The following is a 16,584-nucleotide window of genomic DNA, read 5'->3' as shown; positions in this document are numbered from 1 at the left end:
GCTCTGGGCTCTCATGTTCTAGAGATGTACTGGAAGACACTGCGCCTCCCCATCTCTGGCACCTGTGGCCTTGTGTCGCGTCTTCTCAGCTTATCTTGCGCGGTGGTGGCTCTGGGCTCTCATGTTCTAGAGATGTACTGGAAGACACTGCGCCTCCCCATCTCTGGCACCTGTGGCCTTGTGTCGCGTCTTCTCAGCTTATCTTGCGCGGTGGTGGCTCTGGGCTCTCATGTTCTAGAGATGTACTGGAAGACACTGCGCCTCCCCATCTCTGGCACCTGTGGCCTTGTGTCGCGTCTTCTCAGCTTATCTTGCGCGGTGGTGGCTCTGTGCTCTCATGTTCTAGAGATGTACTGGAAGACACTGCGCCTCCCCATCTCTGGCACCTGTGGCCTTGTGTCGCGTCTTCTCAGCTTATCTTGCGCGGTGGTGGCTCTGGGCTCTCATGTTCTAGAGATGTACTGGAAGACACTGCGCCTCCCCATCTCTGGCACCTATGGCCTTGTTTCGCGTCTTCTCAGCTTATCTTGCGCGGTGGTGGCTCTGGGCTCTTCTCTGCCAGGGCTGTTTTCTGTGGCACCACATGGTGCCCAGCAGCAGAGGCCTTGGCCTTGCTAGTCTTGTGACCTGCCTTTGCTGCCCCCAGCCGGGCTGCACTGGATTACAGCATGTGTTTAATTTATTTGGGGGGGGTTTTATAGCGCGGATATGGCCTGTAGACATCGGAACGCTTTACAAGGAAACAGTTACCAGTCGCAGGCACAACCTAGGAAGAATTAAAAGCAGATAATCGAGAGTAAGTGGGAGAAAAGCTGCATATGAGTGTATTTCCCGAACAATCAGGGCAGGATGGGTGAAGTGAAGTGAGTGATAGTTCACGGGTTCCTCGTCTAAAGGGCAGTGCCCTGCCACGGGCCTGAGGGACTGCACGCGCCTAGATCGCCTCCTGCCCGACTGCGCCGTCCCGGTGGTTTAAAATGTCCCCTTCCCCAGAGTTGGCGTGCAATTCCCAGAACCAACTTGGTGAATGCAAACATTGTTCACCCTGCAGCTCAATAAAACAGGGACCGCTGAGATTTTGGGGCTAGCGGTGTGGGACTGCCACCTGTTATTTACAGCGCTACAATCGGCCACTGTGGTAACCCGCGGCATAAAAACAAGTTGTTCTGTCCGGAAGAGGTGGTGCAGGGCGGGCGTCAGCTGGGCTCTCACTCAGAAAGTTGAGCCATCAGCTGGTGCAGAGGCTCAGTTACCCGCAGCATGAGGTGGGCCCCAGAAATAGAGAAGCCGGAGGGTATAAAGTAGGGTGGGTGAAGGCTGCCTGACGGAACCTGGAGAAATTGCAGGTTGAGCGCCTCGAGGCATCGGAGGGGAGAACTAGGCACTGGAAGCCGAGCTGTCATCACCAAGCACAAAGGGACGTCTGGCACACAAGGACGTCATTGGGATTTCAGGAGTTGAACCCAAATACATTTGTAGGGGAAAGTAGAGAGCTGCTCCGTCACAAGAAGTGCAAATCCTAATAGGGTGTGAATCCAAAGCTCAGTCATTGGAACTCAAGAACCCCTCACAAAGACCTGGTTGGTGACGCCATCACTGGGGGTGAACTCTTGGAGACAGCACCGACGCTGGAATACAGGAGCCTTACTCGCTTCGGGGGAAGCTCGGGGGCTTCTGATCTGTAGGAGCAGGCGAAGCCAAGGACCCCCAACCTGCCGTGCAGAAAATACGCACATTATGTAAACAGTTAGAGCTGGGAGTCGAGGACTGCTTCCCTTCTAAGTAGAGTAAGAACTCTGTGTGGAAAAAACAAGCTCTTTGGAAGGCCTCCTTCCCAGAGGGCACCGGACGGACCCCTGGCTGCCTCTTCCAGTCCCCAGCTCCCTTCGTCTCGCAGGATGAAGTTTTATTACCCGTCCGCTTCCCCCCGGCCCCGACACAGGTACACGGCCAGCATCAAGCCAGCTCGCACTGTCCGCTTTCCCAACGACATTGTGTTTCAGGACCACATCCGACAGGGTGACCTGGAGCAGGTGGGCCGCTTCATCCGCGCCCGCAAGGTCACGCTGGACACCATTTACCTTTCAGGTGAGTGCCCGTAGGGGGCGAGCGCGAGACGTGAAGAGGGAACAGACCAGCACGGAGGAATGGGCAGAGACCACAGGGATAGGGAGTTAGCGAGGGGCTAGTGGCACGGGTCCCTTCCAGCCATGGGTGGGGATAAGGGGGCAGCTTACAAGCTGTGAATGGAGGGCGCAGCAAAGAAATGGAAAGAGGACTTGCTGGACAGCAGTGAAATGGCCATTACTGGTCTTGTAAGGAGTTGGGAACAGCTGGGCTGCCATCTTGTTCAATGTCATGAGGGCACCTTGTTTCCTGCCTGGGTCTTTTGTTACAAATCATTGGCATCAGGTGTGCCATGCCAACTGTTTCAACGCAAGCACAGAAAGAACGAACTACCAGAACATGCATGGTTATAAAATGAAGAAGAAGGGTAGAAACATGGTGTCCCGGTGACCAGGAGCTCGGTGACAAACACGCCTAACCTGCTAAATGCGAGGGGAGGAGGGAAGTCTGGCGAGAGAGAGTGGCAGCCGAGAGATAGAGAGTGGCAGGCAAGCAGCGGTGCCGGCAATGCATGTGACTCTGCAGGCAATGCCATGTATCTATAGGGTCCATATTAGTGTGTCTTTCACCCCCATGCTTAACATATAATGGTAACAAATGGGTTTCATTGGCCATTTCGAATGGAAAAAAATAGTCTTAAAACCTTAAAATAATTGCGTGCTCGCTGCCAGTCACGACCATGCCGAGTTCAGGTTTATGCACAATGCGGGCTCCACCCTGGGCTCATCGTGCTTTGTGAGCCATCTGCCCAGTGTCCAGTTTGACGCAGAGGGTAATCTGGTGGTGTCTCTTTGGCATTGGTGTGCAGTCGACCACGAGAATGCTTCCCCGAGTCTGTCTGTCCATCTACAAATATTTTACACTGGACTGACATGTCCCCTTCAGGTGTCTAGTCTCTTTGTCTGACTGATGTCCTTGACTGAGAGCTGTACAATGTTGTGATGCTCTCCTTCCATCCCACATTATTTCAGTCTCTTCCTTGCCTTTTTTCTTCCTTCCCTTCTTTCCTTTCCGTCCTCCCTTCCTCTGTTCTTCATACGGAAACTGAGGCCTGTTACTATGAAGTTTAGGTGGTGGAATGGTGGCAGGATGGTCTATGGATCATGTCAATGTTACTGTTCCTGAGGACAGGTTGCTCTAGAATGTGTTAACTTTAGATATATCTTGCCAGTGGAGTAGTTTTTTTTTTTTTTTGCAGGGTGGCAGCTGGTGCTTGTTTTTGCATTTTTAGATTGTGGAGTATAGCTGCTGCATGTTGGATGGCTTCCTGTGTGGAACTTAAATAGCCCATCCTCTTGACATTCAGTCCTTTATTGATGTCAACTCTGGGTAGCATTGGAGAAATGGCAGTAGTGGTCAGGTATCCCTTTGATAAGCGGTGCGAAGCTTGAGTATGTGTAATGCTGTTGTAGCTGCTATTTAAGGTGCGCATGTGTTTTGTTTGCCCATGAATATGCCTGCTTCTGTTCCAGCTGAGACAGGAATGAAATGAGGTGATCGCGTTATATCAGCAGTTGTTTTACCCTGATGGCCCCAACACCTTCACCTTTTTTTGCGTGAAGGTGTTTCTGGTGAGATTGTTTCAGCTTGAGTATTTATTTATTATAACAATCCATAAGACCAGGTTGTTTCAATGTAGATGTGGTTATTTTAATATTGTGTTTGTATTCTGCAGGTGCGTTAATTTCCAAAATGACTCGACGTTTTTCATTTTGGAGGGAGGTCTTTTTATTTCATGGGTACACTCGAGTTCGTTTCTTAGGATGGGTTTCTGTCCAAGACCACCCCAGACTCTGCTTGTTTTGTTATTTGGTTAGTCTTGCTTATCATGAAATGAAGCTGAGCTTAGTTTTTTGTGTGTGGATTTTGGTCCACCTGGACCCTGTATTTCTTTCATTGTGGGTTAGTCTTGTTTGTGGTAGGGTCAAAGTTGAGTCTAGGCTCTGTACATACGTTTTTTGTGTGTCCCTAACAGTGAGGATTGTTTTAATGTGGAGAGATGTTACTTGATGGCAAGGTTTGGTCCTGTGGATGGGTTTTCCCTGATGACCCTAATGCTTTCTACTTGTTTATTTGTGGGGTTGAAGTTCATAGTGGGGTTCAGGATGGAGTTTTTAGGCCGGCTTATGTTTATGAACTTATAGCTGGTTGCTGATCATCTAGTCCTCAATGCTGCTGAGTCAGTTCTGTGTGAATTGACGTTTTTCTGTTGTTTCTAAGAGGCACCCTGTGGATGTGTGTCTCGTTTAGGAGTTTACAGATCTAATTAGGTGCGGAAAAAGCTACAGCCCATGGATTAATGCTTGTTTTGTTCTCTTGTCTGCCTCTCCATCCTCGTCTCTGTTTTCCGCTTCCCTTGGCCTTCCTTCTCTACTTACACTGATTTCTCCCTCCTGACCGGTTCCCATGGCAGGCTAATATTTTGATTCCTAATATAGACCATGACCTCAGTGCAGCTCAAAGGGGAGGAAGAAAAGGGCGCTGCATAAGCAGCTGTTGGTCAAAATTAAGACTAGGGTGGGGAAAGAGGGTGGGTATTCAACCACACACACCCCTGCATTCCTTATAAAGATAAGCCTGGTGAGAGTATTGGGCCGCGGGCAGCTCTTATATTGTCAAGATGTTGTTCCTATGTAGAGTTTGACAACTGTGTGCTGTCCTCCGCAGGCATGGCGGCCATGCATGAAGCGGTTCTTGCAGGAAACTTGGAATGTGTGAAACTTCTGATAAAATATGGCGCTGACATTCACCAACAAGACGAGAGTGGAGGGACCGCCCTCCATGTGGCCTGCGGTGAGGGCCACGCTGACATTGCCAGGTGAGCAGAGGGACCACCTTTGTGCACTGTCCATGTCCCCAGGTTGTACTCCGTGTCCTCAAGCCCCACAACCCAGCGGGAGAATGGAGCCCCCTTGGCCCAAGTAAAGTCCTTCATCATAGAGTGTATGCTTCTAGCAGTATGAACTTCCTCCAGCAGTGTCTTGTCAGTGCTATACAAAGCCTACTGTGAACTTCTTTCTGTACTGCATTGTCTGTCCTGCATGACTCTAGCACTGTCATCATTGTTCCAGGTGACCACTGTCAGCACTCTAGAAGTGCCGCAAGTGGATCTTTTGCCAGCATTTCCCTGCCAGCACTGTACCATTGGTCCACACCTCCTGTTGCAGAGTCCTATTAGTGCTGCACGGAGCCGGTAGTGTGAGCTTTCTCCGGCTGTGACAATGTGAGGAGAGCGCTGTCCCCTTCTGACTTCTGCTTCTTTGTTCATACTGCAGATACCTCATCTCTCTCGGCGCCAAACTTGATGTCACCAACAACGAAGGCGAGAAGCCGTCTGACCTCATTGATCCAGACTGTAAAGAACTGAGGGAACTCTTCAAACTGGAGGGGGCAGACTGAAAAAGGTTGGCTGGTCCATCACCAGGAGAACTCTTGTTCTACCCTCACAGTCAAGTCGGGGGGTAATATTTGCCCTTTGAGGACCAAACGCTGAGCTAGGCATTGAGATGCCACGCCTTGCTGACGCTTATACGGAGCACTGGATTGTAGGTTAAACGTGATGAGAATCTCTGAAGAAACAGCAACACTGCCCATTAGACGAGAGGCACCGCCTACACTGTAAATCAAACAGCGCACAGACTCATCGTGAGTGCAGCCAGATGTGTACAAGGAGACACATCTAACCATGAACTAGCAGTAATTTGGTAAAGATGGATGCGGAACGCATGTCTCAGTCAACATGTTGAGAGTCAAAAGAGGTGTGTCACAAATATAAAAAACACACCAGAGCCAAAGGCCTGACCCAGGAAAGTATGCTTTAGAGAAAACATGGATGCCTAAAGAGACTGTGTGGGCAGCCATCAACTGAGAAATCAAAGTCTCCTGGGCCAGAATTCCTATTGCAATAACATATCATTAGAATAACATTAAACCGCCTCATGATGGCCCAAAACCTAGTCACTTTCCCAGTATGAACAAACAATCTGGACTACAACCCCTATAGCAACCACACAGAGCATGAACAGACTTGTTTGTCCAGTCTCTACTCAATACACAGGAGTATAGAGCCTGAACATTTCACTAGAGGAGTCCAGTATATTAATTGAAGTGATTCCTTGAGCCTAAACAGACCCATTAGGTACGTCCCCTCTGGTAAACAAACAAGCGCCTTGAGCCTCAACATGCTTTCTTTGCAAGTTCTCCTTTGCAACAAGACAGGGCATGTAGCATGAACCTCTGGAGAACCGTATTTCTTTTTACAACACAAAATCTAGGCCAGATGAAATAGACACTTTGGAACATTTCCCTATATTATAACTATAGCATGCTGGCTCTCAACAAAGTTCTCTGAGCTAGACCCTTACAGAAATGAAAGCACCTCAAGAGACACATTAAGAGCTGACATTAGCACCTGGAGCCAAAACAGAAAATTTGGGAATGTCCCTTATATATAATAATTGGACACCTATAACTTAAACGTTCACTCGGCTTCATTTCCCTGTACTGAAATGCGTCTGCAGGCTGAATAGACACTGGGCCAGTCAGATCAGTGCGATGTGAATTCACTCACTGATCCTCTAATTGTGAAGGAGTGCCTCCACATGGCTCAACGACAGTACAAGTTTGACAAAGGCCTGTAAAATCTCAATATAATTGATTTCACAAACTTTTTTAAAGCACGGTTGACCAGTTTATAGAACATTAGAAGTGGAAAGTACTTATGTATATAATGTTTTTGATCTGAATGTCTTCGGGTGAGGGGGCATGGTAAGGCGCTGCAGGCCACTGCTGTGCATGCCGGAAGCATGAGCTGTTGGTGGGTTGTAGGCAAGGTGCCTGGGCATTTGATAAGGTGGGCTACTAAACGGTCTCACCAAGAGACGGTTGAACAAGGACATTCATATGTGTAGACCACAATAACAAGTATGCAGGCCTCGGGTGTCCATTCCTTAGACCTCAGCTTCTACTCTCAAGCTCCAGTGTTCAGGCCGCAATGTCTGGTTCTTAAGCGCCAGCGCCCTGTCCTCAGGCCCCTGCGTCCATCCTCTGACCTCAGTGGTCAGGGCTTGCTGTCCATTCGTCAGTCTCCAGACCTCAAGCCCTACTGACCAGGCCGCATTCTCGACTCTCCAACTCCCTGTTACTGTGCTGCATTGTTCGGGTCTTTTCAAGGCAGCAGCCCATCATGAAATCCCATTATTTTCCCAATGACCAGCCCCTCTCTCGGACAGACACAGAGATGCCCCTTTGCCATCCGGACATACATTCAAAACAGGTTCCTCACTAAACCATTTAATTTTCTACAATTTCGTTTTTAACCACGAAACAGTCTTGAACATTGAGATGCTTTTTTAATGCAACCTTTTGAAAACAGCCATTTGTAATTATGTGAATTAAACATATTTGATGTTTGTGAAAATTGGTGTTGGAAATTGTACAGTTTATTAGGTATGCTCTGGCCTTGATCACGGGCCACTGGGACCTGCCCCCAGTATTGGAGCCTGTGCAAGGGGTCTTCCTCGTTCTCCACCTCCAGGTAGAAGATACATTGCCGCAGTCACTCAGTCTTGCACAGATGCCATGCTCCATTCGGCCACCCATATCTGAGCTTATGATTAGCACAGGCACCAGTCTCAGCGGCCTCTGCTCCTAAAATCTCCACATTCCAATGATGATCACAAGTTTGAGGATCAGCGTCCACACAACCCTGAAAGAACCAGACCGTGGTGGCTCAACTCCAGACTCATCGGTGATCTGAGCAGGTATCCAACCCCTCAACAGAGTTTACCCTCCTTATTGAAGCGCTTGTATGCCCTGCTTGCCCTCTCATTGGAACAAAAGGAGCGGACTGTCCAGTTCACCACAGAGGAATATCTGTCTGTATTTTATTTGGGATATAGCCTTGGGGACAGGCCATGTTCTAGACCAATAGCCTAATGGAGCATGGACAATATAGCCACCGGCCTTCCTTCATAATATAAAGACACTTATAGGGAGAGCCTCTTCTTGTCCCCATCATTCCATTTGTCCCTATTTATCAGGCTACTAGCACATGTAAACATCCATACCTAATTGGACATTCCCACTTCTAGTGATTACCTTTCATGGATTGAGCCCTCAAAGCTGAACAGCTGCTTTTGGTGTTGTGCTGTTTGCATGCCTGGGTGCTCTGAGGCATTTTTGAAGCCAAAGTGAGGGTGGAGAAGAGAGGGACTAAAATAAATCAGATATTTATATTCCCAAAAATCAATGGTAGGAAATGTGATTTTACCAAATTCCTTCCTAAAATGATTCCCATGTTTAGTCCACATGCATCCGGGTGTCTGCTATACATATTTTGCTTAGAATGATACAGGTGAGGAATCAGTCCCCAAGAGCATTTACTTGATTTCTCCAGGTGTTCCAGGATGGGTGAGAAAATCATTCTGTTTAATGGTGTTATTTTGACAACATGATATGATTTCCCCATAATTGTTCACTTTCTTCCTAAGAATAAGTTCCCGCATACTCATTCCACACCTTCATTCGCCCACCACAAATACCCCAGCATTCTGTATGCATCCATCTAACGCTTGTCTGTGTTTCCCTTGCAGCCCCTCCGCATCTAGCTGGGACTGCCACCTCAACTCCCTGGAGCTCCCTCCATTCCTTCCTGGTGTTTTTTTTTTACTCGTTTCCTTGTGTTTCTTTCAGGATCTCCCTATTGCTTTCTCCATATTTCCTCAATGCCAGTTTCCCGGTGTTGTCCCCAGCATCTGCATGGCGCTTCCTGCTGCTATCATAGGCCCACCTCTCTCCCTATGTATTGCCCTAAGCCCCACACATGACCCTGGCTCCCTCTTATGTCTTTGGTTCCCTCACCAGGCTCATTCCAATTTCCTTGGCCTCCCACACCAATCCGTCACTTCTCCCTTGCGTCTGTGCAAATAATCCTACTCCCACCTCCTCACATCTTCCTGGTGCCCTTTTAGCACATCTCTGTGCTGCTGTATTTACATCTCCTGGTGCTTCCTCGTCATCTCCTAGACAGGGGAGCAGGTTAGTCAGTGAGATGATTCAGGGGTGTGAATCTTAAATTTCCCAACTAAAAAAAGCAGTGAGGTGAAGGGGTGAGATGATCAAGGCTCAGAATAGACAGCTCCCATGAGGAGCAGGTCAGTACCAATCTGCATTAGGTGGGCCTCTGCCTAGAGTGGTACAGTGGGTGAACAATCGATGGGTTGGACTGCTACCCCAAGCTATTGACAGTGGTTAGACTATTTACAAGCATGCGTCCCATCACCTTAGGGTCTTTGATTGCCAGTAGTATGACTAGAAGCCTAGGACTGGTGCAGCTTTCCAAACTTACTATTGTCAGTGTTTGTTTATTCCAAAAAAGTAGCACATTTGCACACTTTCATGGAGTATTTCTATGGATGCAGATCTACTACTTTTCTAGCAAACCATTCACTATCTATATATTTCAGTTTGTCATTCACAACATCAACAAGTTAACACAGCTTAGAGAAATCGAGTTGGCAAAGAAAAACTAACACAGACATAGCAGACCGACTAAGGGTCTCATGAACCAATCACCAACCAAGAATACATTTATTTGGGGGGTGTCACACCTCAAACATGCACACGGAAGCTATCCCACTGCTCCATGATGCCCCAACCATGTTTTTTAGTGGGTTGATCCACCCAAATCCAGTGCTCCCATCATATTTCCATGCTGGTCCCTTGCCTCCCTCATCTACCTGGGTTCTCCTCTTCTCCTCGCCAGTTCTTTTTTATTTCTTTGGTGCTTCCTTCTCATTTTCCTTTTGTTTTTGCCACCTCATCCTTTTGCTGCCCCAAGCTTTCTCACATATATCTGTGCCTTCTCTCAGCACGCCTCCCCAGCACTCACACCACATCACCAGGTTTGCATCACCACCATTTTTCACAGACCTCAAACTCTTTTCTCACCTGTCTATTGACCCCAATTTTGATACGTTTGGGGGATATTAGGAGAAAGTGGGTTGACAGGGGTGTCATCAACTCCCTCCCCCCACTTTAGCAGGGTCCTCGATGAGCCTCTTCTTCCTGCAATGGGGCAGACAAAGTCGCATAATCAACATGGATGGATGGATGGATGAGTGAAAGAGTGGATGGATAGATGAATGGATGAATGAGTGAAAGGATGGAAAGTGATCAGTAGGAAGGATGAATGGATGGATGAGTAAAAGGGCGAATGGATGGATGAGTGAAAGGCTGGATGAATGATGAGAGAAAAGATGGATGGATGAGTGAGTGAAAGGATGGATAATGAGTGAAAGGATACATTGATGGATGAGTGGATGGATAGATGGAGTGAAAGGCTGGCTGGATGGATGGATGGGTTAAAAGGGTGGATAGATAGATGAGTGAAAGGATGGATGGATAAATAAGTGAAATGATGGATGTAAGGATGGATAGGTGAAAGAATGGATGGATGAGTGAAAGGGAGGATAGATGGATGAAGGGGTGGACGGATGGATGAGTGAAAGGGTGAATGGATGGACAGGGCAGTACAAGGGCTATGAATTAGGGAGTGGAAGGATGGATGGATGAGTAAAAGGGTAAATGGATGGATGGATGGATGTGTGAGTGAAATGGTGGATGGATGAGCGAGTGAAAGGGTGGATGGATAGATGCATGGATGAATGAGAAAGATGAATGAATGAAAGAGGAAGGATTGGTGGATGGATGAGTGAAAGGGTGGATAGATGGATGAGTGAAAGGGTGAATAGATGGATGAGTGAAAGGGTGAATGGATGGACAGAAAAGTGAAAGGGTGATGGATGAATGCATGAGTGAAAGGATGGCAGAGTGAAAGGGTTAATGAGTGGATAGATGAGTGGAAGCATGGGTTCAAGGGTGGATGGATGAGTGAAAGGATGGTTGGTTGAGTGAAAGGGAGGATGGATATATGAAGGGAGTAAAAGGGTGGATGGATCGATGAGTGAAAGGGTGAATGGACTACTCCCTTGTGGGTAGATGTTAAAAATAAACACCGAACAGCCAGAACGGAGAAGAAGACAATAGTGAAAGCTTGTTTGACCCGTGTGATTACTCTTTCTTGACCAGGGAAGTCCCCCATTGGCCAAGGGGCAGAAATCAGCCCATAGTGCTAAAACTCCTGAATTCCTCCTTACGCAGGAATTGCCCCAGGCCTGGAAGCATGTTATGGTCCTCTCCTTGCTCCAAAAGACCCATTTAGACCCTGCCAATCGGTCCAATTTTAGGCCTATTTCGCTACTACCCATCTTTTCCAAAATACTAGAGAAACATGTAAATTCTCAGCTGCCCTTATTTGTGGAAAGTCAGGACGCTCTCCACCCCTCCTAGCCCAGTTTCCGAGCAGGGCACAGTACTGAAAATAGCCTTCTGGGAGCTACAGAACACATAAGATGACTTGTGGATTCGGGTGGCATAGCCACTCTGATCCTATTAGAACTCAGTGCGGCTTTCGACATTGTGTCACATGCTATTCTCGTAGAAAGACTGACCCAATTAGGCCTCCATGGCATGGCTTAGGCATGAATTTCCTCCTTCTTGACAGACCGCATATTCCATCTCTTCTCAACAAATACAACGTTAGAATCTCTCCCTCTGTCCTCGGGAGTCCTCTGGGTTCCGCCCTCAGGCCTTTGCTTTTTAACATATATGTCCACCCTTTGGCAGACCTGGTGGAAAGCTGTGGGCTGACTCTATTCTTGTAGGCAGATGACACTCAGATCATTTTCTCCTTGTCGCCTGGACTGGAAGTTAATTTGGAGGATCTCATCTCCTGCTTCGGCTTGTTTTCCACCTGTATGAACACCAACGCCCTGAAACTAAATGGCGACAAGACCGAGGTGATGGAATTGGGTAAGAACCACCTGCTCTGGGCACCCCAACACTGTCCGGCCGTGCTGGGAATACCACTGACTCCCACCAATGAAGTCTCCACCCTGTCTATGAAGCTGCAAGCCACCAAAGTTGCCTCCACATGGTTTGCTACTATGAAATGGGTGAAGAAGATACTGTGGCTACTCCCATTCCCTGCACAAAGAACAGTCATCTAGGCCATAATATTATATATACTTGATTAGGACGATGTCTTATACCTTGGGGCAGATAAGGCTACCTTAAGGTGCCTGGCAGTGAGAGTCAAGAGGTATCGGGGTCCAGCAGTTGCCCTTAATCCTCAGGCATTTGGATCTGGTTTTTGTTGCTCTAGGCAATGACAAATCCCTTACCCATTGATTTATACGTATACAAAAATGCCTCTGAGCAACAAGTAAAAATAAAAAGACTTGTCTAAAGCACAAACCAAGATCTGGAAAGCAGTGATATCAAACTTTACTACCTGCATATTGGAATTAACTCCTTATGTTCAATATTTTTACTTGTTGCTCAGAAGCATTTTTGTATACCTTAAGGTGCCTGCATGTTGTTTAGAACTCTGTCACCAGGCTCCTTTTCTGCCTTCCCAAAAACTCTTCAAAATCCTTTTGTTGTTGTTTTTGGGAGGTTTATATAGCGCAAACTCAACCCGAAGGTATCAGAGTGCTTTACATGAGCACCAGTTACGTTATGGAGGGACACATTCATTTTTGGTAGAGATTTGCCCAGAATCACAAGGATGTTGAGCCTCCCTGCCAAGACTCAAACCCGGTTCATCAGCTTCTAGGTTGACCGCTCTGGTCGTTAGGCCATCATCTGGACTTCTTTGTCAACTCCACTGGCTCCCAGTAAACAAGCGAATAGAATTCGAAGCATTGTGCTTCATGCACAAGATCAGCTCTTGCTCAGGACCATGGTACTTGCAAAAATGAGTGAATCCATACTATTTGGCTCGCACTCTGCCCTGAAGCAGTGGTTTTCTGTTCACAGTTCAGAGAGTCAAATACACCCACATGGGCAGGCGATCATTTTCCTTTCTTGGTCCTATGCTATGGAACGCCCTTCTAGTGTCCTTAAGATGCTGTGCCTCCCTTTCCAACTTTCGCAAGGAACTGAAAACCTGGCTGTTTTGCTCCTCCTAAGCTAATCTACCTGCTCTCAACGCACTGGGGAACCCTGGTTGGGTAGCCATGCGCTATAAAAGAACTGTATTACAATAATAGTGCTTTCTTCAAACCTTACAGGAAGACAGTATACCCGGGGAGAGGTTACAAGGCAGCTCCCGGTCTACTTTCATCGTTGAGATGAGTCTCAGTACAAATTGGATTGGGATTCCCCAAGCATTCTATTGTACTTTGTGCACGCTTGCCCAATATCACCAAGTGAATGGTCAGCTTTTGTCAACAACGGGGTGTCTCTATGGTGTTGCTAACTCTGCATATTCCACCAAACCTGTCCTGCTGCTGTCACTGGTGGCAACACCTGTGCCTACTCTGATATTCATGTTTATTGCACCACCACTGCTTTCCATGACCTGGCTATGCCTGACTTGCCTGCTTGTATGCCATTTGGTTGGGCCACCAGCATCCACCTACCCACTGACTATTATGATAATAATGGCTCCTTGTGCTCCTCATACAGAAATGGTGGAGAGGACTGGAAGATTTCCTACGAGGGGGCGAGATCTCTTGCAGGTGCCAGGGGTCCAGGGCATTGCAGGAGACCAGGGCAACTGAAAAGGGTTCATCTCAACCCTAATCACTTTGCGTACACACCAGCAGGAAGATCTGGAGAAGACGGACATGGCTGAGCCATACCACCAGGTACCATTCGAGGAAGTACCCTGTCCAACACCTTTGAAAAGTCAGGAAGAAGAAAATATTTGAGGAAAGATTGAACGCACCAATACCATGGGAGGGATGAAGGCCGAAGGATGGGTCCATCAATATAGATAGAAGGATGGGTACAAAATAAGAACTCTTGCTAGGCTCAGGGTCTTTGATGTTCCATTCTTCTTGTGGACAGGGATCTAGGAGGACAGTGAACACTGAAGAGTTACGGAAGGAAACAGAAAGCAAAGCACACAAAAACAAACGCGCACACACATGTTGTCACCACAAAATTCTGGGCGCTCACATAACAGCAGAACTTTACATAAGATGCCCAGTAGGCAATAATCTCACTGACTCTGAGAAATGATCTGGTCACACTATCAGTCTCAGAGCATGGTATGCTGCCACCACCACTGTACATGCTGTACTCAGGACAGGGACCGTAGTCCTCCATCCAGAATACTAGATATACATGCAGTCGGGCACTCAGGAAAGGGGGGAAAGGCCATATAAAATGCAGGGGAGAGTCCCATCCCAACTGAGTTCAAATCTTTTTTATTAATGATCTCAGATGTGATAGCTATACTATCCCAGAGTAAACCTCCACAGGAGGGGACAAGAAGAGCAAACACAAATTTACACAACAAATCTGTTTGTCTCAACATAAACATTCTTCTACCAACAAAGTTTCCCAAGAACATTTCAACCTCACTCCTCCTGTTGGCAAATTCTCCAATAAAACTCTGGCCAATCAACCCGGAGAAAACGTATTTCTTTCCTACATACTCGCCCTTGAGTTTCAGAGGGTATGCAGCTGAGGCCGCTGCATCTCTTGGCTCTAGGCTTTTCCTAATGTCCAGTGTGCTCTTTTACAGGGAAGCGTCCTTAGACTGAAGTTGGGAAAGTTAAAGAGCGTGTCTGACCCCAACATCACTTTGCCCTTCTTAGTGGCCCCTCGTAACACCCAGAGCCGGATTCACAAAGGTACATTCACACCTTTGTGTACGTTTACCACTTTTTGTTATTCACACAGCAATGTTACGAGTAGTATATTTATGACTACCTACCTTTTTATGTGAAGTTCCGCCTCTAGTACGGAGGCTCCACAGTGATAAAGATACTCTTTGTAAAATTCCTTTGTGAATTGCAAAAAAAATGGTAAACTAGAACAAAAGTGTAAATTTACCTTTGTGACTCAGGCCTCAGCCTCTCACTCCATAGTCACAAAGGCAACACTCGCTGTGCCTTCTGTGGCCATATTATTCCTCTCTGCTTTCTGGGCTAACCTCTATGTTTCCCCTACTTGTGGACATAGCGCCTTCATCCCCATCTCCAACAACACACTCAGCGCAGCACTTTCCTTTCAAGGTAACTGATTGGATCAGAGATGGAAGCCTCAGTATTTTCAACTGTGTCCCTCTCTGAGGCTTATCGAGAAGCTCAATCCTTTCTTCCAACACAGTGACCCCGGTGTAAACGTCTCCAGTCCACTTTCAGCATCAGATGAGGCGCCACTCTGTTTACAGCCTCTTAGTTGCATATTCTTTCTCCTTCTCCACTGCTGTTACTCCTTTGGTTAAACTCTCCATCTTCTTTTTCACAGCCTTCACTACTCTGTCAATATTTGTGGTATTTTCTGCCATTACACTGTTAATGGTGTGCAGAAGTATTTCCTCACCTTGACTGAGCTCTGGTTGTCCACCAGGCAGGCTCCATAGGAGAATATTTTTTGGGCAGGCGAGGGAGAGGGGCAGGTCTGAATTCTTACATCTGGGGGTGGCTTGGATAAACGGAATGTTGTTTCACAGAGCTCGCCTCCCCCTATACTAGGAGAAACACTTGTGCAAAGCAATAATATGCCAAGTAGGTGATAGCTAACCGGCTGTGAAGAGGCATGCTGAAACTGACCCTGCTGTGACCAGCAATCCACCAAGTAAACAACCACTTTACTTAAGACAGGGAGAACATAACAGCAAGATGGGAGAAGCAGAGTTTTACTCTGAGGCAAAGGAGACCGGAGGGACTGTGCAAGGACTAAGAAGAGAATAACTGTCCAGCAACCATTGCTGCCAAGCGGCGAGCACCTGAGCATACTTCATTCCTATTCACCCTCTGCAAATTTTGAGCCAGAAGTAGAAAATGCCACTGACTGCGGTCTTCACTTCTTAGCTTGAAAATGTATAGATTTTCTTGTCTCAAGCCCTCCAAGATAGGTCCGCACTGGCCTCCAACTGGCCAGTGTCCATAGACCCCAGCGCCTAAAGATGGATAACCACTGTGATCCATCAGGCAAGTGAAACCCCTGGAATGATGCATGATTATGGGCATTCCTGAGAGTGCCTCCTCCTAAAAAAAGACCATTCCATTGTGTAGGGAGAGGGCCAGGTTTTAGTGAGACCCACCAATTAAATGTGCATGGCGTTTAGGGTGCATGGATGTAAACAGCAGGTTCTCAGGACCTATCAGAAATGCTCTACTCGTTCCTTGACATTGGATACTCTAATTGACCCCAACTATTCGGGGGTCGAGAATATTTTCTACTTCATATTCAGGGTTCTCATCCACTAGGACTGAGGGAGGTGTGTTTGGCTGGGAGTTTAATACCGCATAAGGTGGGATACTCTAATCAGAAGGTGCATCCTTCATTTAGGAGGAGGGGACAGGGTAACTGCTCAGAAGTTCAGTAATGCTGTGATCTCAAAAGGAAAAAAAATCATGTTGTGAATTTAGGGTG

The 16,584-nt window shown here is 47.3% G+C and overlaps 1 protein-coding gene across 1 annotated transcript; it reads left to right on the top strand.

Moving 5' to 3' along the window:
* Nucleotides 1-1,257: 1,257 nt before the first annotated feature.
* Nucleotides 1,258-7,546, top strand: PPP1R27 (protein phosphatase 1 regulatory subunit 27). The gene is made up of 3 exons (XM_085617527.1): nt 1,258-2,088; nt 4,795-4,945; nt 5,403-7,546. The coding sequence occupies exons 1-3, from the start codon at nt 1,899-1,901 to the stop codon at nt 5,524-5,526; spliced, it is 465 nt and encodes a 154-aa protein (XP_085473653.1). The 5' UTR covers nt 1,258-1,898; the 3' UTR covers nt 5,527-7,546.
* Nucleotides 7,547-16,584: the final 9,038 nt, after the last annotated feature.

The sequence above is a fragment of the Triturus cristatus genome, chromosome 7 (genome assembly GCF_964204655.1).
Source record: "Triturus cristatus chromosome 7, aTriCri1.1, whole genome shotgun sequence".
Classification (NCBI taxonomy): domain Eukaryota; kingdom Metazoa; phylum Chordata; class Amphibia; order Caudata; family Salamandridae; genus Triturus; species Triturus cristatus.
Note: the sequence above shows the minus strand (reverse complement) of the source record. Positions and strands in the feature narration are given on the sequence as shown.

Excerpts from the sequence above, each read along its gene's own strand:
- PPP1R27 (XM_085617527.1), top strand. The coding sequence starts at position 1,899 with ATGAAGTTTTATTACCCGTCCGCTTCCCCCCGGCCCCGACACAGGTAC. Across the intron at positions 2,089-4,794 it reads GGACACCATTTACCTTTCAG|GCATGGCGGCCATGCATGAA; the intron begins GTGAGTGCCCGT and ends TGTCCTCCGCAG. Across the intron at positions 4,946-5,402 it reads GGCCACGCTGACATTGCCAG|ATACCTCATCTCTCTCGGCG; the intron begins GTGAGCAGAGGG and ends TTCATACTGCAG.